General features: G+C 39.6%; 1 protein-coding gene across 4 annotated transcripts in view; it reads right to left on the bottom strand.

The window, feature by feature from the left end:
• The window catches only part of SLC9A9 (solute carrier family 9 member A9), a 651239-nt gene that overhangs the window by 590462 nt on the left and 33733 nt on the right, over positions 1-27044 (bottom strand). For all 4 annotated transcript variants that reach the window (XR_011251201.1, XM_069563205.1, XM_069563219.1 and 1 more), the window contains exons 3-4: positions 8627-8704; positions 7067-7143 (exon numbers count right to left, since the gene is read on the bottom strand). Coding sequence is in view for 3 of the 4 variants with exons in the window: in XM_069563205.1 (XP_069419306.1) it covers positions 7067-7143; positions 8627-8704 (155 nt within the window). In the remaining variant the exon portion in view is untranslated. The remainder of the gene's footprint in view (positions 1-7066; positions 7144-8626; positions 8705-27044) is intronic.

Genomic DNA, 27044 nt, shown 5'->3' with positions numbered 1-27044 from the left:
GGACAGGACAATAAATGAATAATTAGTTAGAATAATTAGTTAGAATAATTAGTTGTCACTTTGAGAAAAAAAAATTAATTAGATGTCTACTGCATATTCCACACAAAAATCTATTTCAGAAAAAAAATCTATTTTCAGAAAATGGACTTACTGCACAAGGTAAAGCTTTAATACACTTTAGAAGAAAATATCTTTCTGATTTGGGGGCAAGGAAGGATTTAGTCAATAAAATTTTAAAATGCTAGCCGTAAAAGAAAAAAAATATAAGTTTAACTATATTAAAATTTTAAAATTCTGTTTATTAAGAGAATCATGAAAAAAGTAAAAGCAAAAGACACAAACTGGAAGAAAATGTTTGTGGCATCTGTAACTAAGTATAGATTACCATGTAGAATATATAAAGAAATTATGCAAAATAATGAAAATATGATAAAACAACAATAAAAATATGATAAAATAACTCATTAGAAAAATGGATAAAAAGTTTGGTCAGGTAGCATATGAAAATATAATCTATTTCATTAACAATCAGGAAAATAAAAGTAAAGACTACAGTAGAATTTGATATCGTTGCTATTAAATTGCCAAAAATTATAAGGAACAATTGCTTTGGAGATGATTTTTCATTTGCAAAAACAAATATCATTTTGTAGACCCTACCACCAGCCCTTCCAGTCTTAGGCATGGATACAGAATGGCCACCAAGTCTGGGAACACAGGCAAATACCTAATAGTTGGTTTATTGTTATTACTCTATGCTGCTACTGCTGCTAAGTAACTTCAGTTGTATCTGACTCTGTGTGACCCCATAGACGGCAGCCCACCAGACTCCCACGTCCCTGGGATTCTCAAGGCAAGAACACTGCAGTGGGTTGCCATTTCCTTCTCCAATGCATGAAAGTGAAAAGGGAAAGTGAAGTCGCTCAGTCATGTCCGACTCTTAGCGACCCCACGGACTGCAGCCTTCCAGGCTCCTCCGCCCATGGGATTTTCCAGGCAAGAGTACTGGAGTGGGGTGCCATTGCCTTCTCTTATTACTCTATAGTACAGATAAAATACTCTATAGTACAGATAAAATAATAGCACGCATATTTTTGGACTTTAGAGCTACCCTGAATGCAGTCTAGAGAATTCTTCAGTTCTAATTAAATATGGAGATGTGTAAAATCCTTCCTTTCCCAGCTCTCTCTTTGCTTAGGTTCTTGAAAAACATGTTTTTTGGGAACTGCAACTCCCTAGCAAAGCTGATGAAACAGTGAAATCTATATAGTCTCTCTCTCATAAAAAATTCATGGATGATTTAAGGGGGTTGACTGCCTTGCTGAAGTCCTTCTATGCACATCTAATGGTCTGTGTTTCCTGGATTAAGAACTGGATTAGTAACTAAGAACTGCTCTAAATCATTCTCTTTATAGTGTTAGAGCTTAAGGCACTGACATATTGGCTCCCATCCACGAACTATACTTCAAGTTCTGATTCTAGACCGTTGTTCCTTCTTCTAGGTTTAGGAGTCAGCCTTTTGAGACTGCTGAACATCAACAAACCTTATCCCTTTCAAGGACAGAGAAACACTGATTCCAGAACTAGCTCCATGTGTGCTCAGGCCTATAGGCCCCAGCTCAGCGGGCACGATCACACAAGAGGGTAGTGTCAGGTACGCTTCTGTGGTGTATTAGAGAGTCCAGCAGGTAAAACAACATTCCTGAAGAATGTTGACATGAATAATATAAAAACCTCACACCTGAATCCAGGTTTTCCAGAGTGAGTTACTCCAAATCCAGCAATTCTAAGGAAGTAAAATGAAGTCATACCATCCCTCCATCTCCAGTAAGAAAGGACAGGTTCAATTTCTACACTGCAGTTATATTCATAGCTCATTATCAAACATTCATATTTTTCATAATTGCTAGGATGGGATGGTGGGATGGCATCACTGCCTCATGGACATGAGTTCAAGCAACTCTGGGAGACAGTGAAGGACAGGGAAGCCTGGTATGCTGCCGTTCATGGGGTTGCAAAGACTCAGACATGACTGAGTGACTAAAGACCAACAATGATAGATGTGAAAATATGAAATTACTGAGGGCTTGGTTTGTCTTGCATATATAATTATTAATTGCAAAACACTATAGGAAATATAATGCATCATCTTAGGAGGAGGACAAAGAGACTCTAAGAGTATTGTTCTCAAGTCAGACAGGCTGTGCCATTTATTATTGTTTACTTACTGTGTAACCTTGAGTAAGTCTCAACTTCAGCATCCTTGCATGTAAAAGAAAGATGATAATAGTACCTGTCTCATAGGGGCACTATGAGAATAAGATGAGATAATACTTGTAAAAAGCATAGGTCAATGTCTGGCACATGGAATGCAATTTAAAAAGCGAGCTTTTCTTAAAATTAACAGCCCATTCTTTATCATTTAGATCCATACCCCCTTTTTCAAAAAATTTTTTTAAACTGTGGTATTTGTTTTAATTTGTCCTTAACAGAGAAGCGGAAAGGATATCATTTTCAGTTCTCTTAAAGAAGTGTTTCACGGACACTGATCAGTTCTTAGGACAAAAATGTACGCGATGCCAGTAAACAGTAGGTAGGTTGGCATTGTGATGACCCACCTATGGGACCATGAAAGTAGAGACACTGAGTCAATAGTAAAGGAAGAGCTCTCAGAGATGGAGGAAATGAAGAGCAAAATAATTCAAATACGTGGATTGTATTTAAAAGCAGAGACATATTTTAAATATTTCTTAAGTGGTAAAATGGGGGAGACAACTAGCAAAGATGAACAAGTTAATCTTAAAAAAAAGTTTAAAGATTTCTTCGACTTTATTTCCGGGGGGATATTGTTAAGCTTCCCCATGTACATTGAAAGATGACTTACCTCTAATTTTTTAAATGAAATGAAGTTAATAAAACTTAAGAACTTTTTCATTTACTGGACCCAACAATCTCAAATCCTATAGAACACCTGAGTCCAGCTCTAGCGCTAACCTATAGTTTGATTACAGGGTTTACTAGCAGAAGATCATGGCCCACAAGCTGAGTTTTCACGTATATTCCATGATCACTCTACATGATCTTCACATCCTCATGCATTTCTGATCCTGAGATTCATGGGCATCTGTCAGCTGACTCTCCAGCACTCCAGTTCCCGCATTCTCTTATATCACTCTGTGAGACTGACTCTCCAACACGGAAAATTGCACAATATTCTTAATACCCACCAGGACTAATACACTTGATAGTATGTAAAATCCAACTTCTTCATCCCTCTTCACAAAATCACTACCCAGGATCTACCCGCTTTTTAAAATTATTCTCAACCTCCATTCTAACTGATTGTCCTCAGTCCCTCCTCTGGCCTATTTTATCCAAAGATGAATATATCTGCATAAACTCATGTATTCCTTCTTCCCCATAAAAACGTGGATTTCTTTTTAGATGGGATTCCTGATAAAAATCTCTCATGTCTATGAGACCTTTAAAAGGGATAAATAAAGAAACATGTGGCATGTTAGTAAATATTTATTCTACCATTTTATTTTTCAGTTTAATATTTTAAATGTTTTTGTGCTAATAAAAATATAAGTAAAGCAATTTTTTGGCATGAAGAATATGACTCAGAAGCCAAACTATTTGGTTACTAATATCAGCCCTACTACTTACACTGTGCTATTCTCTCTGAACCTCAGCTGTCTCAACTGTTAAATGAGGGTAATAATAGTATCTACTTAATAGGATTATTTGGAGGATTAAATGAAATAATCCATGTAAAGCACTTTTTAAAAGGGCATGGTACATATCAAGCTTTCAAAAAATGTTTGTTGTATTGTTCTTGTCACTATTAATTTATCAGAAGAATAGAACTGGTTGTTTTCTAAGATTTAAGTTTAAATTTGAGTGATTCATAAAATGGGAGTTACCAAATTATGAAAGTATCATTTTGATCTGAATTTAAGTGTGTGCCTTTCCTTCAGTGGACTGCCCTGGTGGCTCAGTTGGTAAAGAATCCGCCTGCAGTGCAGGAGACCACCTGTAATACAGTAGACTTGGGTTCAGTCCCTGGGATGGGAAGATCCCCTAAAGAAGGAAATGGGGGATTTCTTTATCTAAGAGACCCATATTGTTTGTCATGGGATTTATTATGTAATTTAGTTGCTTTAAGCATAAATAAAATTTATCTTAGGTGCTGCTTATGGACTGTTTTGAGCATACCTATAAATTAAGCTGGAGCTTGCCAGGTGGCTCAGTTTTAAAGAATGTGCTTGCCAATGCAGGAGATGTGAGTTTGATCCCTGGGTCAGAAAGTTCCCCTGGAGAAGGAAATGGCAACCCACTCCAGTATTCTTGCCTAGATAACCCCATGGATAGAGGAGCCTGGTGGGCTACAGTCCATATGGTCACAAGAGTTGGACATAACTTAATGACTAAACCACCACTAACTTCACTTCAAAATTTTTGAAATTGTATCTGGAGAGCAGCATAAAACAGTGATTGATTTTCATCATACAGTTCCCTAAGCAATTGAACCTGCCAATGTTCTTCCTCTATTTCTGCCCACAGCATAAGTGTGGAGTCACCCATCATTTCCCAGGGATTGAATCCAACGGATATCTACGTCTGTCCCACTTGACCACTCCTGTGTTAGACACTTCCACCCTCCGTCTACCTTTTTCTTTGTTTTTCAGACACATTCCCCTGCTGGTTTGCTTCCTGTTTATTTGGCCCAGTACTTCTTAGTCTTTTGTGGGCACGTCTCCCCTTCTTCAGATGGTGCTGTTGCCCAGATACCTACCTTTCTCACTCCACATACTTGCTCTACATGACCTCATTCTCTCAGGATTTCAACAAATTGATGACTCGATATCCTTCTTTACTGTCATTGCCTGATACTAAGCCCTCATCATTTCCAACCTAGCTTGGAAATTGTCTCAAGAAATAGTCCCCTTGCTGCCTTTTTTCTTACTTCACATGCCCACCAAAATGACCTTCCCAAAGTGTAAATCTGATCTTGTCACTCTCGAGCTAAAGCTCTTTAAGGGTTTCCCTTACTTGCATAAGATCCTAAAATCTTTAACTTATCTATCCCTTCTGAATTTTAATCTAATCCACATTAGGAAGGCACCCTGTAATTTTTTGTTGTTCAAGCAAAGAACATGGTTCTAAAAGTTTTGCCAGGGCTGCACATCTTATTCAAATCACTTTCCATTATAAATGGTTAACTGCAGCCTCCAAAATCAATTAGAAGAGTTTCTCAGCTCCAATAAATACATATTACTGGATCTCTTGAACTGAAATTTTTAAGAACAAGTCAATTACATACAATGCATGCATGCTAGGATACACACACACACACACACACACACATACTATATATTGTGCTTTAAAAAATAGATGTATAGAGTTTTAATAATAGCAAAAGCATGTTATGTAAATATACAAACAAGTATACTTGAAGTTAGTTATGCAAGGAAACAGAGTAATAATGAAACTGCTTATGCCATAATTTGATAATATTGTCTACAAGTTTAGAATTTAGATCTATTATAAATTTCAGATTTCCATATTATAGAATTGCTAAAAATCAATGTTTGCTATAAACTGGTAAGTATCTGTTGAAAGTTCATACATCTCAGAGTCTTGAGTCAATGTATAGGAACAATGATTAGGGATGTGTAGGAATTAAAGATAAATTGTTAAATAAAGAGAGGGTGATAGCAAGAGCTGCTGGATCAAGAGCAGCAGTTTTTAATTTTGTCCTGACCAAGGTCCTACTTCTTATAGATGGTGAGACTGAAACAATTAATTAGCCTTTTAAGATGCTACATTTCTCATCTTCAGAAGGAAGAGTTTAATTACACAGATATCTGAGGCCCTTGCCAGCTTCGAAGTTTGAATATTTAGCTATGGCATACACACAGAACAGAAAAGCCCTCCCTTGAACAAGCTTCCAGAAAGATCCAATGCACTGTGACTCTCAATCACAAACAGTTGATAGACCCCTTAGTTGTCCAGACTTTATGAGGCTCCCCAGTCTACATCTCTGCAAGCCTCCAGCTTCAGTTGTTAAAATCTTCAGCTTCCTCACTAACTTAACCATGCTGGACATTTTCATATAATGTAGCTTGAGTTGTTCTAGGCTTGAACCAATAAAAATTTAAGAGCGATTTCAACATAACCCCCTCTACTCCCCATTTTCAGGTCCAAGTAATGATAGCTCCTTAGCCTTGCAGTGACACACACTAAACACTTCATAAGAAAAGGGCTGGCTGAGTGACTAATGTGTGCTTTTAGCCTCAGTTTCTTGTTTTAGGGATCTAACAGCTGTATGCAGTAAAATTTCAGGGTAGAACTGGCTGTATTAGACAATCTAAGACATCCACACCATCATAGTCAGAGCAGCTGGATATGTTTTCTACAGTGGAGATTTAATGTACTGGGTAGAATTAGAAGTGAATTGGATTGGCTTCACCATTTTGTGCCACATTCTGCTTTATGATGAGCTGCAAGCCAGAGTCTGGGGCTCACAGCATAACCAATAAAATATAATGAGAAAAAAACAAGTCTGCACTCTACAGCGTATCGACCAAAAAGCCATCCCAGCATTAAACAACTCTGCTGATATTTAAAAATGTCTGTCTCAGACTGCTCTCTTGTTAACTTTCCCTTAGAAAGAAAACCCCTGACATATATTACTATTGTACTCCTGTCAAATACATGTAAGATCCTGCAAAGAAGATGGAAAAAGAATACAGTGTGTGCTTATCTGCATTATTTAAGCCAAAAAACAGGCAATGTGCTTCACATAATTCAAACCAAATTAGCCACATTGTCTAAGTCAGAAGTTCAAAACTCAGAGAAAATCCAGCAATCTAATTCTAGTTTGCTTTGATTTGAAGTCTTGTGTTTCTCAGAAGACATGCAAGCCTTGGAACTGAGTCAGAAAAAAGTGTCAAGATGTGATATACTGAAAAAAAAAAATATTCACCCACATAGTGTGAGGCCAGGAAATGTGAGATTGGCCCCACAGCCTTCTGGAACTTAAGCTCCAAATGTCACTTACCCTATGACGATGCAGGAGATGGCCGTTCCCAAGAAGGCATATGTTAAAATAGATCCCAAGTTTTGAAAAAAGTGTCTCTGTGGAGGAAAAGATAGATTTCATATAGTATATCAGATTTTTTCTTCTAAGCATAACAAGAAATAAAAACAAATGCATGTGTTTTCACAGCGTCTCCCTTTCCTCACTGTTAAGGCCGATTTTGTTTTTGGAGCCTCAGTTGCTGGCCTTATTGTACAAAGATAACTGATTTACACCGTAAAGGACAGAGGTTTCCAACAAATAGGGAAAAGATACATCTGGAAAGTGACAGGCCAGAACTGGCTGGCCCTGAGAGAGGAGGAAGGGATTGAGGCAATGGTCATGCAGGACTCTGGAATGATTAAAGGAAGACAGAGTTTTTAAGAAGTTTTGTTGTCACTGAAACCCCTTTAGCACTTAAAATATACTGTTCTAAAAGATTTAAGTTGCTGTTTGACTTTTATTGGATCTCTGATTTACTGTTTTTCTGAAAGTGATGAAACCGAACCTTAATCACCTACAACAGTTTATTTTAATGAATCACACAAAATGATGCTTAGTCTTGGGGCTGGGATGAAGAAGGATGAGCGGAATAAATCCAGCTTTCTAAATCTTTTCAAATGCTTGCTTGGAAAAACTCCCTTCCAGTTCTGTAAGTGGTAGCTAAGTAGCCAGAACTGACAGCAAGAGGGAGCCCAAAGTACACAAGAAAATCAAGTCTGTTCTGAACAAGTAAAGGCTGCTAAAGCCCACAGGCCAAAGGGAGGAGAGCCCTAGGAATCTCTGGAGTCAGGGGTGGGCAGCAGGAAAGCAACCATATTAACTCTGCGTCTCAAAACTCATTCAGGCTGGAGCCTCGATCTTTGGCCCTGGGGAGGCCAGCATGTAGACTTTGGTGTGAATTACTAATTTAGGAAATGTACATGTTCAGGCTACACATAAGTCATGTTTTGCAAGTGCAAAAAATGCGAGAGTGAACTTTCTCCCTATAAACTCAATGTTAATTAACAGTAAACTCTTTGGTTATAATCATCTAGATTAATATTGCCCATTAGAAATATAATGTAAACCATATATGTCATTTAAAATGACATATATAAAAAATAAAATGACATATGTACTTTTCTAGTAGTCATATTAAAATAAGTTTTTAAAAAGTAAAATGAACATTGATAATATAATGTATTCAAAAATTATCATTTCTACATGAAATAAATATAAAATATTGTAGAAATATTTTACATTCTTTTTTTATACTGAGCCTGTAAAACCCAGTGCATATTGTACACTTAAAGCACATCTTCATTCAGACTAGCCAAGTTTCAAGGGCTGAATAGCTGCACGTGACTATCAATCAGTATACTGGACAGAGCAAGTTTAGAATTCTAAGCATGTCAGATTTGAATCTGTATCACATAATCTAAGATAATGATATTTTTACCAAATAGGTAAACACGTAAAATAAAATGATGCTTTTTTTATTAGTGCTGGCAAGATTCTCTATTTAATGATAAAAGAAGAAAATAATCACTGTATATTTACCTTCTTTAGACTATATCCAGCATGAAATATAATTGGTGGCAGTAAAACATTGAAGAAGATTTCTGGATCAAATGTCATCTGCCAAAAAAGACAAATATGTAGTTAGGAAGATGCTCTTTTGGGCTAATAAAAATAAATTTTAAAAAAGTTATAGTTACCATTGCTAAAGTTATATGAGACATAGCAACATGCTATTAAATTAATAGAGATGAAAATAAGAGAAAATGCAAACTTAGAAATTTATGATTGAGTGTAACTTATAAAGTAATATTTTAAATGTAAAACTTATGTTCCATTCTGTAGCTAATATGAACAACATAAAATCTGAATGAAACCTTTCTAGGCAAAGAAAATTTTTTGCTTTTATTTTGATCAGCTATTCATTCTTCATATTTTAAATGCTTTTATTCTATTTTATTTTTTTCTAGTTGAGGGGATTGGTAGTATTCAAATATTTTAGCTTCTGACAGGATTTATTTAAAATTTTCCCAAATCAAACATTTTTAGAAATTTAGTCTTAGTTTTCCCTACTTTATCCTATTCCAAAGTTCAAAATATTTTCCAGACTCTGGAAAACACATTTGAAAGAGAAACAGGATTTTTCTAGTATTTGTTTATTGGCTTTTACTTAAATGCTAAAATAAACTTGGCAAAAATTCCTTGGTGTGAAGTATGATGAAATGAGATGTAGAAATTCTTGAATCCAATACACGCTCTGTGCTGAGTAGTCTGAAAATGAAAACTAATTTAATCTTTAAAACCTTCCTTAGATTCATCTTCTTCTTCTCTACTTCTCTCACACTCCATCTCTCACTCTCATACGCACGCACACACACACGCACACACATACACTGCCATTCAGTATTTCTTCACTAAGGCCTTCTTACCATTACAACACTCATCAAAACCTTTCAGACGTACAGGTCTCACAACTAGACTTTCTATACTTTTTTGCCTGAATTCTTACTCATTCTGAAGCTGATTCTCAAAAACTACTTCTCTCTGAAGCATGCTGATTTCCCCAGTCAAAACCAACTGTACTTTCTTCTGTGCTCTTTCAGCATTCTGTACCCTCCCTTGTAGCATATGTTTCCTAACATAGTTTATCAGTTTCTGTTTGACTGCTTTCTCCATTAGACTGGGAAGCCATCAAGGATCACAATGATGCCTTGGTCAATTCTGTGTTGCTTTCATCCCTCCCAGGGCTAGCTTATAGCTCGATATATTTTTCTCAATTGGGAAAAAATTAATTGCCTTTGAAAGTCAAATCTATTAAAATAGAGTGAATTATGAAAAAGTGAATACGTTAGTCACTCAATTGTGTCTGACTCTTGCGACCCTGTGGACTGTAGCCTACCAGACTCCTCTACCCATGGAATTCTCCAGGCAAGAACACTGGTTGCCATTCCCTTCTCCAGGGGATTTTCCCCAACTACGGATCAAACCCAGGTCTCCCACGTTGCAAGCAGATTCTTTACCATCTGAGCTACCAGGGAATTAATTATATATATATATATATATATATATATCCCTAAAAACCTTACATATCACAGGTAAGAATTACTTAAGTAAAAATTAAGAAAAGCTTTTCTTAACTCCACTATTTACTTTGGGCCTAATTGAGCATGGCCAGAGTCCCTCTTCTCCCTTCCCCACACCGGCTCCTTGACTCTACTCATCTAATATTTGGGAGGCGGTAGGCTGGGGAAGTAGGAGCCATGTAACTCAGTTGGGAGCCTACTTATAAACCTAGTTATTCTCTCATTGATGCCACAACCTCTTGGACCAGTGAGCATTCAGGTAGATTAGCTTGGCCCATCCATAGCTTTCTTGTGCCTCTCATGTTTCTTCATCTTTAAGATGAATACAAAAATTTTATACCTAATTTCTAAGGTGGTCAGAAAAATTGAGTGAATTAATACTTGTAAAGCTCTTGCATCATTGCCTAACATCTAGTAAGTACTTTTAAGAATTCATTACTAAAGAAAATGAAATATTTGAAATAATATTTAAAGTTATATGATTTGAAGAAACTGCCCCATTGTCAGAGAAGGCAATGGCAACCCACTCCAGTACTCTTGCCTGGAAAATCCCATGGACGGAGGAGCCTGGTGGGCTGAAGTCTATAGGGTCACTAAGGGTCGGGCACAATGGAGTGACTTCACTTTCACTTTTCACTTTCATGCCTTGGAGAAGGAAATGGCAACCCACTCCAGTGTTCTTGCCTGGAGAATCCCAGAGACGGGGGAGCCTGATGGGCTGCCGTCTATGGGGTCTCACAGAGTCGGACACGACTGAAGTGAATTAGCAGCAGCAGCAGCAGCCCCATTGTCAGGACCTCTTAAGTGTTACAACTGTGCAATATTTGGGCAAAGAGATTACTTCTCCTTCTAAGTTTATTCTTTTTTCTAAGATTATATAAAACACCATTATTGATCTATTTTTGAGGCCTCTTCAAGAATCTATCAATTGCATATTTGAAAGCTTTTGCAAAGAGATGTATTTCTGTGTTCTGGAGGAGTGAAACCACATAGCTGTGATCTGTGATCATCTGGAAGAGAGGATTACAGTGGCACAACATCTTGGGCAGAAAATCCCTCGCCTCTGCAGTTTTTCTGCAAAAATCAGGTTAATCACTCAACCAGAACATTTCAATAATCAGAGTGCCCCATTCCCTGCATGCAGGTTAACTAATGTGCTATTGAATTATATTTTCTGGAGCAGCCAGATGAAACTGGCAGGCTGAGAATGGCATGCAGAGTACGAGGATTTATTTGTATATACAAAACAGATTTGTGTTCCTTTCAGACTTGCTATAAGCTTAGGAACTGCTAAATCAGAGTTCTGGGAGTAACTCCAAACCCAGATAATTTCTCAGAAGGGGCTGGATCTGCCACTGCACCAGCCTCCAGATGGCGGTTCCACATGTCATTTTCCTCAAACTTTGTGTTCAAATCATGGCCTTGGAGGTGAGACTGGTTTAAAAGCCCCAACAATTAAAATTTTTCCTTATAGTATGAGGGGGAAAAAATCTAAGACAGGTGTGAACTGGAAGGACAGAAAGTTAAACATCTTTCAGCCAAATACACTAGTCTTAAAATACAAGTTTTAGAGACCAGCACCGTCCAACAGAACTTTATGTGATGGTGGACGTATTCTATTACTGTCCTGCCCAGTAGAGTAGTCATGGGTCACATGATCTATTGAGCAATTGAACTGGAGACTCCTGGAACAGAGGGACTGAAATTTTTATTTTTCTGTGGCTAGTAACTATGGGACAGTATATTTACAGACAGGTACTAGAATTTAAAACTTCACACCATTCGGTTTTTAGATGGTTTATCGCCCTGCATAAGGAATGATTAATTTGGAGCAACAGACCTGCAACTCAAATGGTAGAATTATGAATGCTTCATGAAAACTGAGATTTAAAAATATTGGGATTCAATTCTTAAAATACCAGGTAGTATGAGACAGAAAAATACCAATATGTTCAACTACTACAAGGATGTGGTAGCTTTATCTATTATCTCTGATATGCACGAGTGTTTGGCTAGGAATGGCCCAGACTTACTTTCAGAGAGATAATCAACTTGAAAACTTCCAAGAGTAGAAAGGAAAGCTACCAAGTTCAGCTCTCAAGTTCATCAGAAGGTTATAGATACAAAATTCTGTTTGGGCCTAAGTATTAAGGCATCCAGTGACTCAACATGAATTACCTGGGAAAAAGTATGTGTTCTATGCAACTACTAACTAAATAAGCACTAAAATAGCCACTTTAATGGGGGACTGTGATTTATGTGGCATATTACTTCCAAAGAGGCCTTTTAAAAACATTGTTTCATCAACTCTGACAGCATTCCTGCGTGGTAGCTGGCAGATGCAATTATGCCCTTTTTCCAGAGACAGGAGAAGAAATGAAAGGCATGCCCAGTGTCAATCAATGTGACAGGGATATCACTGGGAACAGGGTGTGTATGCCTGGGCAAACTAAATGTGTGCTTTTCAGTTGAGAACCAGGCTAATATAATTGCTTAAACCAAGATCTAGGAGTGTTTAAGAGAGGTTGGCACAGAAATAGGCTTCATTATTTTGGCAATTCCCAACTCCTTTGGAAAAATAAAAGTAGTTAACACAATAATGTGTTTGCTTATCTGCAATGATTTGTCCATTAGAAATCTAGTGAGCCCCTTTGCTGCAATCCAGAGTTCTTTAGAAGACAGATAGCACTCTGGGCTTGCTGACCCTGCAGGGAGCCTTGATCTTGAAGCAGCACAGGAGCTGGGTTTTGAAGGATGAATAGAAGCCTCTCCATGGGGCACCAACATACAAAACCATGCTCCTTTGTCTGCCCAGGGAGCACTGGGCCAGGGTTCACCAAGCCACAGGGGAAACTGGCAGCTTCCTGAAGTTTCAGTTATACTTCAGAGCAAGTAGTTTGAAATATTTTGAATATTTTAAGCATGCAGATATATTTAGAAGTGAAAATCAAAACTTGCATGCATTTTTAATATAGATAAAAGACTTCAAAGAAAGCTTGCTCAGGGAAGGCAGCTCTAGACAACATAAGAATGAACATTTCCTTCCCTCTGCCCTAGGTTATGCTTTGGTGTGAGAAGTACCAGAGGGGGTAAAAGATGAATAATTTCAGAATATATAATGAAAATATACCACCTACAAATTAGATGAGCTTAGTCTACTTACTTAATCTCTCTGAGCCTCAGTTTCCTCATTTGTAATTTGCCTACTTCCTACACTTGCTTTTCATGATTAGATGTAAGAGATGTAAAGGGGTCTACTTGGTACCCAACACTGATTGTTTCTCAAGAAATGGTCACTGTACCTGAACTGAAATGAAAGAAACTATTGATGCAATGGATTGAGGATTGGGGACTCAAGGCACAGAAATATTCATTCAAACACAGAGAAAAGTAGAAATGTTTTACGCAGCAGGATTGAACAATAAAATGGCTATTGAGAGTACAAATTTGTGTAACTTTTTAGTATGGTAATTTAGCAACAGCTATCAAAATGTCAAATATCCATACTATTTGATTCAGCAACACCTAATTTGAGAATTTATCCTGCAGATATGCTTGCACATGTGTGGAATGCCATAAGGATGAGAGTATTCACTGCAGATGAATGAATGGGGGGAAAAAAAAAACATTGAGGATGACTGAGCACAGACTGGTGAAATAAATCACAGTATACAGCTGACCCTTGATCAAAGTAGGGGAGTGCCGACTCCCTGTGCTCGAAAATCTGGGTATAACTCACGGTTGGCCCTCTGTATACGAGATTCTTCTCTTTCTGCAATTCCTACTTATCTATGGTGCTGCCTCTGCAGATTCCCCCAACTGTGGATCATGTAGGACTGTGGTATTTGCTATCGAAAAAAATCTGCACATAAGTGGACCCACACAGTTCAAACCTGTGTTGTTCAAAGGTCAACTACAATCTGTAAAACTGAATACTATGCAACTGTTAGAAAGGCTGAGGAAACTGTCTAGGAACTGATACGGCTGCTTTCTAAAATTCGTTGTGAAGCTAAAACAGCAAGGTGTAAAACAGTCCATCTGGCATGTGTAATAAATCTTGCTGTGTCCTCACCACACTCCTTTTCTTTTCTGTCCTCGCCAGATACCTAGACTACATTTCCTTGTCATCACGTGTGACGTACGGCAAAGGTCTGACCAGTTGAATATGGATAACAGTAATATAAGTAATTTCCAACCCTGGTCTCTAAAATCCCCTAGACCTCCTATGTTCTCTGTCTTTCTGCCATTGTTAGTTCCCATGGAACATCTGGCAGAGGTCCCAAATACTAGGGAGTGGCAGAGCCACTAGTTTAAAGGAAGCTGGGGATGATTACTGGCCCCTGGAGAAGACTGCAAAGGCCACAGTGGATTTGAACACAAGCAATAAATAAACTTTAGTGTACTAAGTTGTTGAGATCTGGGCTTCCCTAATAGCTCAGCTGGTAAAGAATCTGCCTGCAATGCAGGAGACACTGGGTTTGATTCCTGGGTTGGGAAGATCCACTGGAGAAGGGATAGGCTACCCACTCCAGTATTCTTGGGCTTCCTTGTGTCTCAGCTAGTAAAGAATCTGCCTGCAATGTGGGAGACCTGGACTCGATCCCTGGGTTCAGAAGATCCCCAGGAGAAGGGAAAGGCTACCCAATCCAGTATTCTAGCCTGGAGAATTCCATAGACTGTATAGTCCATGGGGTTGCAGAGTCGGATATGATTGAGTGACTTTCACTTCACCTCACATTGAGATCTGGGGGTAGTCTGTTAAAGTTTTGGCCTGTTCCAAGATTTGTGTGGAAAAGGAGGAAGTGTAGAATATTTACTTGCATATTATATATATGTGTGTGTGTGTGCATACACATACTATTGTAAATTGTATATATTGTAAATTGTATATATACCATCATATATGTTATATAGTGGGCTTCCCTGGTGACTCAGATGGTAAAGAATTCACGGGCAATGCAGACCTGGGTTTGATCCCTGGGTCGGAAAGATCCCCCGGAGAAGGAAATGGCAACCCACTCTAGTATTCTTGCCTGGAGAATTCCACAGACACAGGAGCCTACTGGGCTATATAGTCCATGGGGTCACAAGAGTCAAACGCAACTTAGTAACTAAACCAGCATTGTTACCATGTTATATATATATATACAATCAGTTGCCTCTGGGGAGACCAGGGATTAGAACTTGGTGGCAGGAAGGGGGGTGGCTTGGAGAAGGTTTTTTTGCATTTACTTAGTGAAGGATGACTCTCTTTGCCCTGGCTTTTATCTAGAGATACAGAGATGACTGCTGCTTAGCGCAGTGCATTCAGGATTTTTGCCATCAATACAGACACACAGAAAGTGATTATATTTGGTCAGTGGAGGAAACTGCGGGAAAATTAGGGTCCTGGTAAGACAATTCAGGGCTAAAAGGATGAGACTGGGACTCTGACCATCCTCAGCCCAAGGATGAAGGGATTTAAAGCCTGTGGAGCAGCTGTAATCCATTAGCACATCAGCTGGGGAGCACCGTACAGGATTCAATACTCCTGGCCCTCATTTCATCTTTCACTCATCCTCCCCAGGACACAGAGAGTGACCAATCTAAGTTGGAGAAAAGAAATTGAGAGCGTGCATCTCAGCCTCCTCTCTCTCCATGTTGAAATCAGCCTGTTTGCTCAAAGTGGATGCCCCTAGCTCCTCCCGAACATAGGGAAGGTTTTCTGTCCAGCTGGATCTGTGGCTGGTTTGATAAGTCTTTCTAATTCTGGGGCTAAAGATGAGCAAGCCAGCTTACAAACTGAGCCTCATTATTTTAGCTAGCTTTTGATCTCCATCTTTCTTATTGTTGTATCTATGTCTCAGCTAGTTATAAAATCAGATGGGCAACTCTACCTCAGCAACAACAAAAATTTTAATAAATACTATCAACTAAAAACTCAGATGGGCAAAAGAGATGATACTGAATAACTTCTTTAAGATTTCAACATACCCTTTTGTACCTTTTGAATGTGAGCCACATGAAGGCATTACCTAGTCAAAAAATAAATTGAAGTAATTCACCCCAGAAAAAGATGTCTCAGGTAGATTGGTTTGAAGGGCCCTCAGTGTTGGCCTGGATGAAGGGAAACCATGATCAAGCCACAGTTGCCAGACTGAGCACAACATTAACAACAATGCGAATGAAGGTGGTTATCACAGAATGGAAAGAAAGAAACAAACCCAGGAGACATCCATTCATTCAACAATATTTACTGAGAATAAGCCAGGCATATGGCAAGGAGAAGCAGCAGAGCTTGCAGGTAAAATAGAGAGGCAAAAATAATAATTTAAAAAAAAAACAGAAGGAGCCCATATTTTTGCACTTAGGAGTATGGCTGAATAAAAAATGATTGAAGAGGAGCTGACCTGGCAGAGGTAAGAGGAGTCAGAAAAGCTCAGGACTAATTGAAGTCTTGGTTCCCTGAGTCTGAGGTGTCTGTGAAACACTTGGAAATACATGCTTGGGGACAGGTGGGCCAAGGAGAAATGACTCAAAATCATCAGCAGAGAGGAAAGGATTTGTCAAGTATAGGCGGGATCTTTGAAGGAGTAAGTACTATAGGAAAGAGAAGAAAATCAAGAACAGACCCTGGGGTGGGAAGAGGGGGTAATATCATGGGAAAGGACAATGAGTGAGCAATCATGAGACAAGCAGGATGAGGGTCAGGGCCACAGAAAACTAAGGGGGAGTGTGGTATGAGAAGGAGGTGCTGTTCCCTGGACAAGACTGTCAGACTTGGGTAAAAATACACCCAGTTTAATGGGAGCTTCAGTTCAGTTCAGTCGCTCAGTTGTGTTCGACTCTTTGCAACCCCATGAATCGCAGCACGCCAGGCCTCCCTGTCCACCACCATCTAAGCAATAATTTTTCAAAACAGTTTCTTAGCACTGCATTTGGGATATGCTTTGCTCCATTATTTTTTACTTACCTGAAACTCAATACAGAGAAGCAAAAATAGAAAGGGGCTTCCCTGGTGGTTTAGCAGTAAAGAATCTGCCTGCAATGCAGATGTGGGTTCAATCCCTAGGTCAGGAAGATCCCTTGGAGAAGGAAATGGCAACCTGCTTCAGTATTCCTGCCTGGAAAATCTCATGGAGAGGGGAGTCTAGAGGGCTACAGTCCATGAGGTCACAAAAGAGTCAGACAGAACTGATCAACTGAAAACAACAAAAAATAGAAAATCAAAAGTGAACCTGTGTTTTTGCATCTGGTTGACTGAGGAGATGAATAACCAAGGAGCCACTGACTCTTCAGCCCAATATCAATGACTACGAAAAGAATTTCAAGGACTGAGAAGAATCCTTTGAATTTCATAATTAGGAAGTGGTTGTCAATCCTTTTCAATTGATTCCAATCAAGAAATGGATACAGGGAGTAAAGGAAAAAATGAGTGATGGAATGTAGAAGCAGTGGGTTTAGAACCTTCATTTGGGAGGTTGAGTGTCAAGCACTTTCAGGAGTCCAATAACTGGCTCTAGGATGAGATGAAGGAAAAACAAAAGGATAAAGGCTAAGAAAGAAGGAAGCAGGGGAGCAGATCAGGACAAAGAATGGTGAAGGCTTAAGTTTAGGGAGGTAAGGAAGTGGGGTGTGTGTGTGTGTGTGTGTGTGCTAGTCACTCAGTTGTATCTGACTCTTTGAGACGCTATAGATTGTAGCCTGAACCAGGCTCCTCTGTCCACGGAATTCTCCAGATAAGAATACTAGTGGGTAGCCATTCCCTTCTTCAGGGAATCTTCCCAACCCAGGGATTGAACTGGGTCTCCAGCACTGCAGAAGTTTGAGCAACCAGGGAAGCCCCAAGGAAGCAAGATAAGCAGCAAAAAGATAATGAATTAATTTTAAAAAAATATGGAAAGAAATCTTTCTCTCAAACTCCAAATTTGTGGAGCAGCCAGGTTCAGTTCAGTTCAGTTGCTCAGTCGTGTCCGACTCTTTGCGACCCCATGAATCACAGCACGCCAGGCCTCCCTGTCCATCACCAACTCCCGGAGTTCACTCAGACTCACGTCCATCGAGTTAGTGATGCCATCCAGCCATCTCATCCTCGGTCATCCCCTTCTCCTCCTGCCCCCAATCCCTCCCAGCATCAGAGTCTTTTCCATTGAGTCAACTCTTCACATGAGGTGGCCAAAGTACTGGAGTTTCAGCTTTAGCATCATTCCTTCCAAAGAAATCCTAGGGCTGATCTTCTTCAGAATGGACTTAGGAGATAGTTATGCACAGTGAAAAGCATTCTTCTGTTCCTCCAGATGGTTTTCTGCTGGGCCCTTTTATGTGGCAGGGATTCCTCAGTGAAACAGGCTCTACCTCATGCAGGCTGTTTATTAAGAAATACATAGTGCCACAGGCAGTCAGAGGGAGAAGCTGCCTGAGAGGTCACCTGTCTTCAGTTCAGTTCAGTTCAGTCGCTCAGTCGTGTCCGTCTGCAAACTGATCTCTGTCAATTCCTGGGCCCTGCAGAAGGTGTGGTGGTGATGGGATGTGGGAACAAGAGTGCTGGTCTCCACCCTGGCTCTGCCCTCCGGTTCTGCCTGAGCAATTTTGATTTCATGTGTTTTACACATTGAGAAGGCTTTTCAGATTTTCTTTGAATGAAGCATTCCTCTGCTTTATTCAGGGTCTGAAGCAGACCCTGACCTAATATTGTCCCCTAGAAAGTTCAAGGAACATGTGAAATGTCAAGGTTTCACTCAGAGGCACCACTGAACTTAAAAAGTCTAGACCGGAGCTCTTCCTCTTTTTATTATAGTATGTTCTTTGCTTTAAACAAGTTTCAAATGATATGTCAGAGTTAAAGACCCTTCTTTCCCCCTTCCCTAGAAGTGACCAATACCCTGAAGTTAGAGAGTGTTCTTTTCTTCCATGACTGTGTTCTTATACTTCATTTACAGGTATCCACAGCAATGATTACTATTATTTGTGCATCTTTAAGTTTTACAGAAATTTAGCTATAAATAGCCTTTTGTATGATATTCTTTGGTGGTTTAGTGGTAAAGAATCTGCCTGCAATGCAGGAAGCGTAGGTTGTCTCCCTGGGTCAGGAAGATCCCTGGAGAAAGAAATGGGCATCCCACTCCAGTATTCTTGCCTGGGAAATCCCATGGACAGGGGAGCCTGGTGAGCTACAGTCCAAGGGGTCACAAAAGAGCTGGACATGGCTTAAATTGACTAAACACACAACACCAACCTTTTATATCCTGCTTTTTACATTTAGAATTTTTTTTAACAACTTACCTATATTAATACAAGTGGATCTGGTCCATGTGCTGAAACTGTAGTATAGCCTTCTGTCGGATGACTATATCATGATTGTTTTTTCCCTTCTCTAACAAGAGAATCAGGGCAATCAGGTTGTTTCCTATTTTTCACTATGTCTAGAAATAATGCAGTAGATATTCCTGCACTTAAGCCTTTGCATATAATGTGTGTGAAGTTCTCTAGAAGTGGAAAATACTAAAGGTAGATTGCGGGATGCCGAATCTTCAACTTTACTAGACTGAAGTTACTTTAAAGTGGTCACACCAATTTACACTCTATGGAAGAGTATAGGAGCATTCTCCCACATTCTAACCAATGCTTAGTATTAATAAATTTCCAATTTTTACCAATCAGGGCTGCTTAATATTACTGTTTTCTTTGCATTTCCCATTACTAATGAAATAAGCATATTTTGTGTGTGTTTTGGTCTTTTGTGATATCTCTTTAATGAGTTTTTGGATCATATCTTTTATCCAGTATGACTTTTTCTTGTTTATTAATTCTTCATACAATAGTTACTATTCAGTTTTGGTTATTTACATTTCAAACATCTTCTGCTATTCTCTTACCTTCTTAAACTTTTTAACATATTTTTAACTTTGTCACTGGTGTCTTTTTCATGCCATTGTTTTTCATTTTAATGTAGTAAAATTTATTCCATTTTTCACTTCGATTCAGCTTTTGGTAACTTCTTTAAAAAATCTTTCCTTATCCTGATGTCATAAATACATTTTCTCCTAAAGTTTTATAATTGGCTGTCTACCCTAAAATTTTAAAAGCCTGAGGAAAGGTTAGGGTTTGAATATAAATAAAGCAAGTTACAAAGTTTTAGAGACCACCTGAGTTAAATCACATACGGAAAATATGTAAAATGAATGTAAATATTTTTCCTTGTAATGATAATCATGAATTATTAATATCACTGAGAAATTGTGAGACTCTCATACCACAAAACCATGATGACTTTTCAAGTAGTTTAAATTCCAGAAGTTAGAAATACACTATTGTGAAATTTATACATGCAAAAATGACAGATATAAACATTGGTATTTCATTGGAGGTAGGTGATGTCTATGTGTGTGCATGCATGCTAAGTTGCTTTAGTCCTGTCCAGCTCTGTGTGACCCTATGGACTGTAGCCCGCCAGGCTTCCCTGTTCATCGGATTTTCCAGGCAAGAATACTGCAGTGGGTTGCCAGGGGATCTTCCCAACCCAGGGATCAAATCCGTATCTCTTACGGCAGGTGGATTCTTTACTACTAGCGCTACCTGGGAAGCCCAGGTAATGTCTACAAACCCAGGCAAACTTAAGTGGAGAATTTAGAATAGAACATTTAGATAACTCTAAATATTTAGGTTGGCAGCATGGAGTTGTGGAAAGTACACTGAACTCAGAATCAGAAGACCTTGTCCTAAGACCAGTTCTGCCACAGACCAATCATGACCAAGTCACATAAGTTTTCAGAGCCTCAGTTTCTGAAACATGGAGGTGATACCTGTTCACCTCATGGAAAAATGGTGAGACTAAAATGGAAATAACAATAATCTTTGAAAAGGGAATGCATATTTATTGTAATTTAAGCAGGGCTGAAGTTCAGGGTCTATCTTCCTCACTAATAGACTGCTATTACCACTTGTCAATTAATCATAACAGTAAGTAATAATTTTTTTTTTTTAAAAAAGCACCTTCATACATAGACTCTCATATTTTTCTTTGCAACAACTGTTTGAGGTAAGTATTGTGAACATGCCACTTTTATGGAGGTGAAATCAAGGCTCAGAATTACATGACTTTTACAGTTACAAACCTTGTAAGTATCCAGACTTGCACTCATATCTTAGCTTCTAATTGTGAATCCATTGTTTTGTTGATAACAATAATGATAAAACTAACAGTATATTTTGAACATTTACTATGAGCTAGGCACTACTCTAAGTGCTTTACAAGTTTTTCTCATTTGCAACTCACAATTATCCTACCAAGTAGTTAGGAATATCCTATTTTACAAACAGATAATTGAAGCACAGAGAAACCAACCATCTTACCCAATATCACTTAGCTGGTAAGGAGCACCCGAACCAAGTAATATGGCTCCAGGGACTAGCTTCTTAACTAAAATAGTCCATCTTCCACCCACCTGTGGATTCAGGTTACCCACTCCACTACTGGATGTGTCCTCATTAGCTGCAAATACATAAAGACCACCTACATTTTCCAAATCATTGCTACAGCATCTAGACACCAATGGACAGAGTCTCCTATGTTTCTGAACAAGATTCTTGACACATGAACTCACCTCTGTTACCTTTGTGACCCTTTACTAGGGTAACTATACCTTCCAGCTTAACCAGAACAGTCCCAGGTAGTAGCTGTTGTCCTGACTTAATTAATACTCACATCCCTCATTCACACACAAGAGTTATAGCTTGAAAAATCAAATGATATGGTTTTCTACTGCTAACTCTAGACAGACTCTTGGCCTTTATTTCCTTATACATAGCTTGGATTGGCTGCTGGTCCCCTATAGGCCTGCCCTTTGCTGTGAGAATTGGTATAGAATTGAAAGGCTCAAGAGACAGTTTTCTATGACAGTTAACCTGGGGTATCCTCTAATGCACATTAATGAAGTCTCCTTTATGTACAGTTGGGAAGGTCCCCTGGAGGAGGAAATGGCAACCCACTCCAGTATTTTTGCCTAGAGAATCCCATGGACAGAGGAGCCTGGCGGGCTACAGTCCATGGGGTGGCAAAAAGTCGGACACGACTGAGCAACTAATATTTATAATATTGCTGTGAGCTGCCCACCTCCCATCACCCCACTAGCAGTGGTATTAACATGACAAGGGGACTTCCTGGCTTCATATCAGCAAGGGAAGAAAAAATAACAGGTGGATATGAGAAGGGCTTGGTTCTTCATCTCACCAAGAGTATTTATTCCTCAATACCTGGGTGAGGATTGCAAAAGGAAAGACAAGCCTGTGCATGAAGAATGATTCCCTCTCCATCTGGAATTGATATTCATCTTGGCCAATCTTAATATTATAAAGCAAAAGAAACTGCTTTCTGACCTTCATGATATATAGGAATATCACAGTCGCACAGAGTTTCTTTTTGCCTTACAATTTTCTGAGTTTCCATTATCTTTTTCAGTCCTTAGCTTTGAATTGTGCATGCAGCTTCCCCATCATAAGGCCTCAGCAGGGAGCCACTGGCTTGGGGAAGCTGGACAGGGAAGGGCTGAATCAGCAAGGACCAGTCACAGCAGGCATGCTTGAGGGGATTTGGGGGAAGTATAGGGGATGAGCTGAAATCAGCAGAAAATAGATGCCAAACAGCTTGATTTAAAATTAAAATGATGTGTTTTTCACACAGTGCGTTCACCTTAAAAATGATGCATTAAAAAAACAATTTCAAACTTCCTTCAACATAACTACTTCAAACTTTGTCCCAAGGGGGAAATCCATGCTTGCCAAGGGCAGATGTTAAGGAAGAAGAGTAATATTTACAGCACTTCTAACAATTTTTTCTCATTCATTTTGTAAAGTGGGTATGACCGATCCCTGTTTTATAAAGAAAAATATGAGAGGTTAACTTCTCCAAGGTCTCAGTGCTAGAAGTGGCAGAGACAGGATTCAGCCCAAGGTGTAATTGCAGAACTGCAATGGACTGAATATTTGTGTCTCGTCAAAATTCATATGTTGAAATCTAACCCCTAAGATGATGGTCTTAGGAGGTGGGGCCTTTGGGAAGTGATTAGGTCATGAGGATAGAACGCTCATACAGGGGATTAATGTCCTTATAAAAGAAAACTGAGAGGGCTCTCATTCTTTCTGCCACGTAAGGACACAGCAGGAAGACAGCCATCTATGAATCAGGAAGTTAGCTCCCGCCAGACTCCAAATATGCTGATGACTTGATCTTGAACTTCCCAGCTTCTAAAACTGTGAGAAATAAGTGTTGTTTAAGTCACTCAGGATATGGTATTTTTGTTACAGGTGACAAAAAGGACTAAGACAAATCCTTATGCTTTTCTCTGTATCACCCTAGAAGCAGTTAGTTCAAGCTGAAGATAGGAATCTCTAACAGTGGAATTTTAAGACAAGCCTCATGTGAGAAAAAACTTTTTTGTGAGATGAAACAAGAGGTGTGTGGATATTTTCAGTTCTTCTAGAAATGCAAAGAGTAGGCATATATTCAGTGGTATGCTAGTAAATCATCTCTCTGGGGAGAGAAAAAAGCCTAAAAGCCTGGATTTGCAGCAGTTGATGGTTTCTAAATGCTCCCACCATGACCCATTTCAAGCTGCCAATGTTTGATCAACTGGCTTATAAGATTCTGGGTATTAAATAAACAATCAGCTCTCAGAGAACAGACAAGCCTGTTCTAGTACTCCACTGCGTTCTTTTACTTCAGCTGTGTGTTAACTCATCATTTGGGTACTCTTCTTGAGCACATGACCTACGTAAACATATAAAGCTTCTCGCACTATGGAAGGTATAGGAGACCAGAATCTATTACATAACCTCCCCAAAAAAACTTGCCTTTTAGACATAGAATTATTTTGAACTGATTATTTTGAGAAAGAGTGGACAAAGGAGATGCTCTGAAAACAGACCAGAAATTACTCTTTTGTAAGGTGAAGGAGGAAAGTGAAAGAACCGGCTTAAGACTAAATATTAAACTAAGATCATGACATCTAGCCCCATTATTGCATGGCAAATAGAAGGGGAAAAGGTGGAATAGTGACAGATTTCCTCTTCTTGGGCTCCAAAATCACTGCGGACAGTGACTGCAACCATGAAATCAGAAGATGATTGCTTCTTGCAAGGAAAGCGATGACAAACCTGGACAGTGTGTTGAAAAGCAGAGACATTGCCCTGCTGACAAAGGTTGGTAGAGTCAAGGCTATGGTCTCTCCAGTGGTCACGTACAGTGGTGAGAGCTGGACTGTAAAGAAGCAGAATGCCAAATAATTGATGCCTTGGAACTGCGGTGCACAAGAAGACTCCTGAAAGTCCCTTGGACTGCAAGGAGACCAAACCAGTCAATCGTAAAGGAGATTAACCCTGAATATTCACTAGAAGGACTTGTTAGGTAGTTAGAATAGGAAACAGGAGTCCAGAATGGCAGTGGCTAAAAGACAAGGAAGAGAAAACCCTGCGAAAATAGAACAAAGGAAGGTCCGAGGACCCGAGTGAGGACCTCAGGTAGAACAAACACTCCTGGCCAGCCCGATTTATATAGGGCAGGCCCAGAGGAGAAAAAAACATACAAAAAGAGGAGCCAAAGGGCCAGGGGTCTCCCTCTCAGGCACGCTGGTGCTCTCTTCTCTTCACCTCTTTGGGTTGATATGCCCTCACACCTCGAGGATGGATTTCCCTGCTATTTTCTAAATAAAATAGAGCTGTAACACTGATTTGTCTGTTCGAGACCTGAGAGCTATAACATGGTCTGTCCAAGACCCGAGAGCTGTGACACACCGAGGGCTTTAATGTCCGTCACTCCAAATCTTTGTTGACATGAGACAGAACTGAGAAGGATACACTCGCCTGACAGACTGATGCTGAAGTTGAAGCTCCAGGATTTTGGTCATCTGATACAAACAGATGGCTCATTGGATGAGACTCTGATGCTGGAGAAGATCGAGGGCAGAAGGAGAAGAGGGTGTCAGAGGATGTGATGGCTGGACAGCATCACCGATGCAATGAACATGAACTTTGGCAAACTCTGGGAGATGGTGGGGGACAGGGAGGCCTGGCATGCTGCAGTCCATGGGGTCGCAAACAGCTGGATACAACCGGACAACAACAACAGTGAGGGAAATTTACATACAGGAAACCTCTATTTACAAGGGTGTCTCCTGCTTGATACCAGGAAGAGAAAAATAAGTCTAAATCATATGAAATTTATCAATGAAAAAGGCAAAGACTTAAATCTGCACAACAGTTTTACCCTTGTTCACCAGACATTTCCATGTCACCTTCCTAAAACTTGCCTCCCCTATACACTTTTCTTTATCTTAGCTGAGGATGGTATTGAAGCCTGAATTCGAAGCCATCTCTTTGGATTGCTCATTCTCTAGATTTCTCTCAGGCCTATATGAAATAAACTTCTGTGTGTCTTTCTCTTGTTAATCTGTCTTTTGTTACAAGGGCCCTAAGGCAAAAACCTAGACAGGTAGAAAGAAAGATTTTCCTCCCCCATTAGGGTTACAATGTTACAATATGTTAGATCCTGGGCTTTTCCTCCACTGAAGGCCTTGTCACCTCTGCTGCTTAGAATGTCAGTCCCTTCAGAGACTGGTAAGACTGAAAAGAACCGCCTCACACAAAGTCCCTTTCCAGAGAGGCCCACATCCAAAGACAAAATGATTTGGTGTTTTAGAGTCCAGGCCATCTCAGTCCAATGGCCGAGGACTCTGAAGAGCCATTCTAGCTTCAGAACTTGCCAAGCAGTTAGAAAAAATTGTCAAGCCTGCATCATAGCTTAGCTTCTCCCTTGGTCCTCTCTAGTTTCCTTCCTCTTCCATTCATAAGATATTGATCTCAAGCTCACTTAACCATCCTGCTCACTAAACTCTACCTATGAGTGCTCTAGGAGCTCAATAGTCAGAAAGAATGGTATAGAGGGGAGTTCCCTGGTGGTCCAGTGATTAGTACTGCTTCAACTGCAGGGGGCGCAGCTTTGGTCCCTGGTTGGCGAGCTAAGACCCTGTATGCCATGTGACACAAACAAACAGCAACAACAGTAAAAGAAACCGAATTTGTGAGACATCCTCATTCAACACACCTCCACCTGAGGCAGAACTCTGCAAATCAGACCATGTCCAGTTAGCCTTATACAGTAAGTCACCTACATAGAACTGAGTCCTGTTCTGAGAGCATGCTCATAAGTATACAAAGTTACTTAAGTACCCAACTACCTGGAGAAGGAAATGGAAACCCACTCCAGTATTCTTGCCTGGAGAATCCCATGGACAGAGGTGCCTGGTGGGCTACGGTCCATGAGATCGCAAGGAGTCAGATATGACTGAGCACACAGCACTTACATACCCAACTACCACAGCCAGCTGTATAGTACTCTACCATAATAGATTTATTATACTATTCACCCAAATAATATAAACAAACAAGCACAAAAGATTAAACATTTTTAATCTTACAGTATAGTACCCTAAAAAGCACAGTAGTACCAGATACGTCACTGCTGTTTTTACGCTTGTTTACAGACATCCTGGGCTTGACATAAAGATACTGTCCTACTACGATACTCTCTACAGTATTATACAAAAGCACAATCTCTGGCAGAGGATGTACACACGTGAACTAACTTACATGATTGGACACACAAAGGCACATACACATCTTTGAAAGCTCACAACTTGAAGGTTCGTCTGTAGGAGACTTAGTGTAACTAAAAATGGATGTGAGAGGAGCAGCTGGGAGACCCCTAACACAAGACAGGCTTAAATAGCATCAGGAGACAAGCCAGATAAATGCACAGCTTCTTCAAGGTCCTCACTCCTTCTGATTGTTTTCAGCCCTCTGTGCCACTTCTGTTTACCCTGCCTTCGGGCTGTGTAAGCTACTAA

The sequence above is a fragment of the Ovis canadensis genome, chromosome 1, assembly GCF_042477335.2.
Source record: "Ovis canadensis isolate MfBH-ARS-UI-01 breed Bighorn chromosome 1, ARS-UI_OviCan_v2, whole genome shotgun sequence".
NCBI classification, from domain to species: Eukaryota; Metazoa; Chordata; class Mammalia; order Artiodactyla; family Bovidae; genus Ovis; species Ovis canadensis.
Note: the sequence above shows the minus strand (reverse complement) of the source record. Positions and strands in the feature narration are given on the sequence as shown.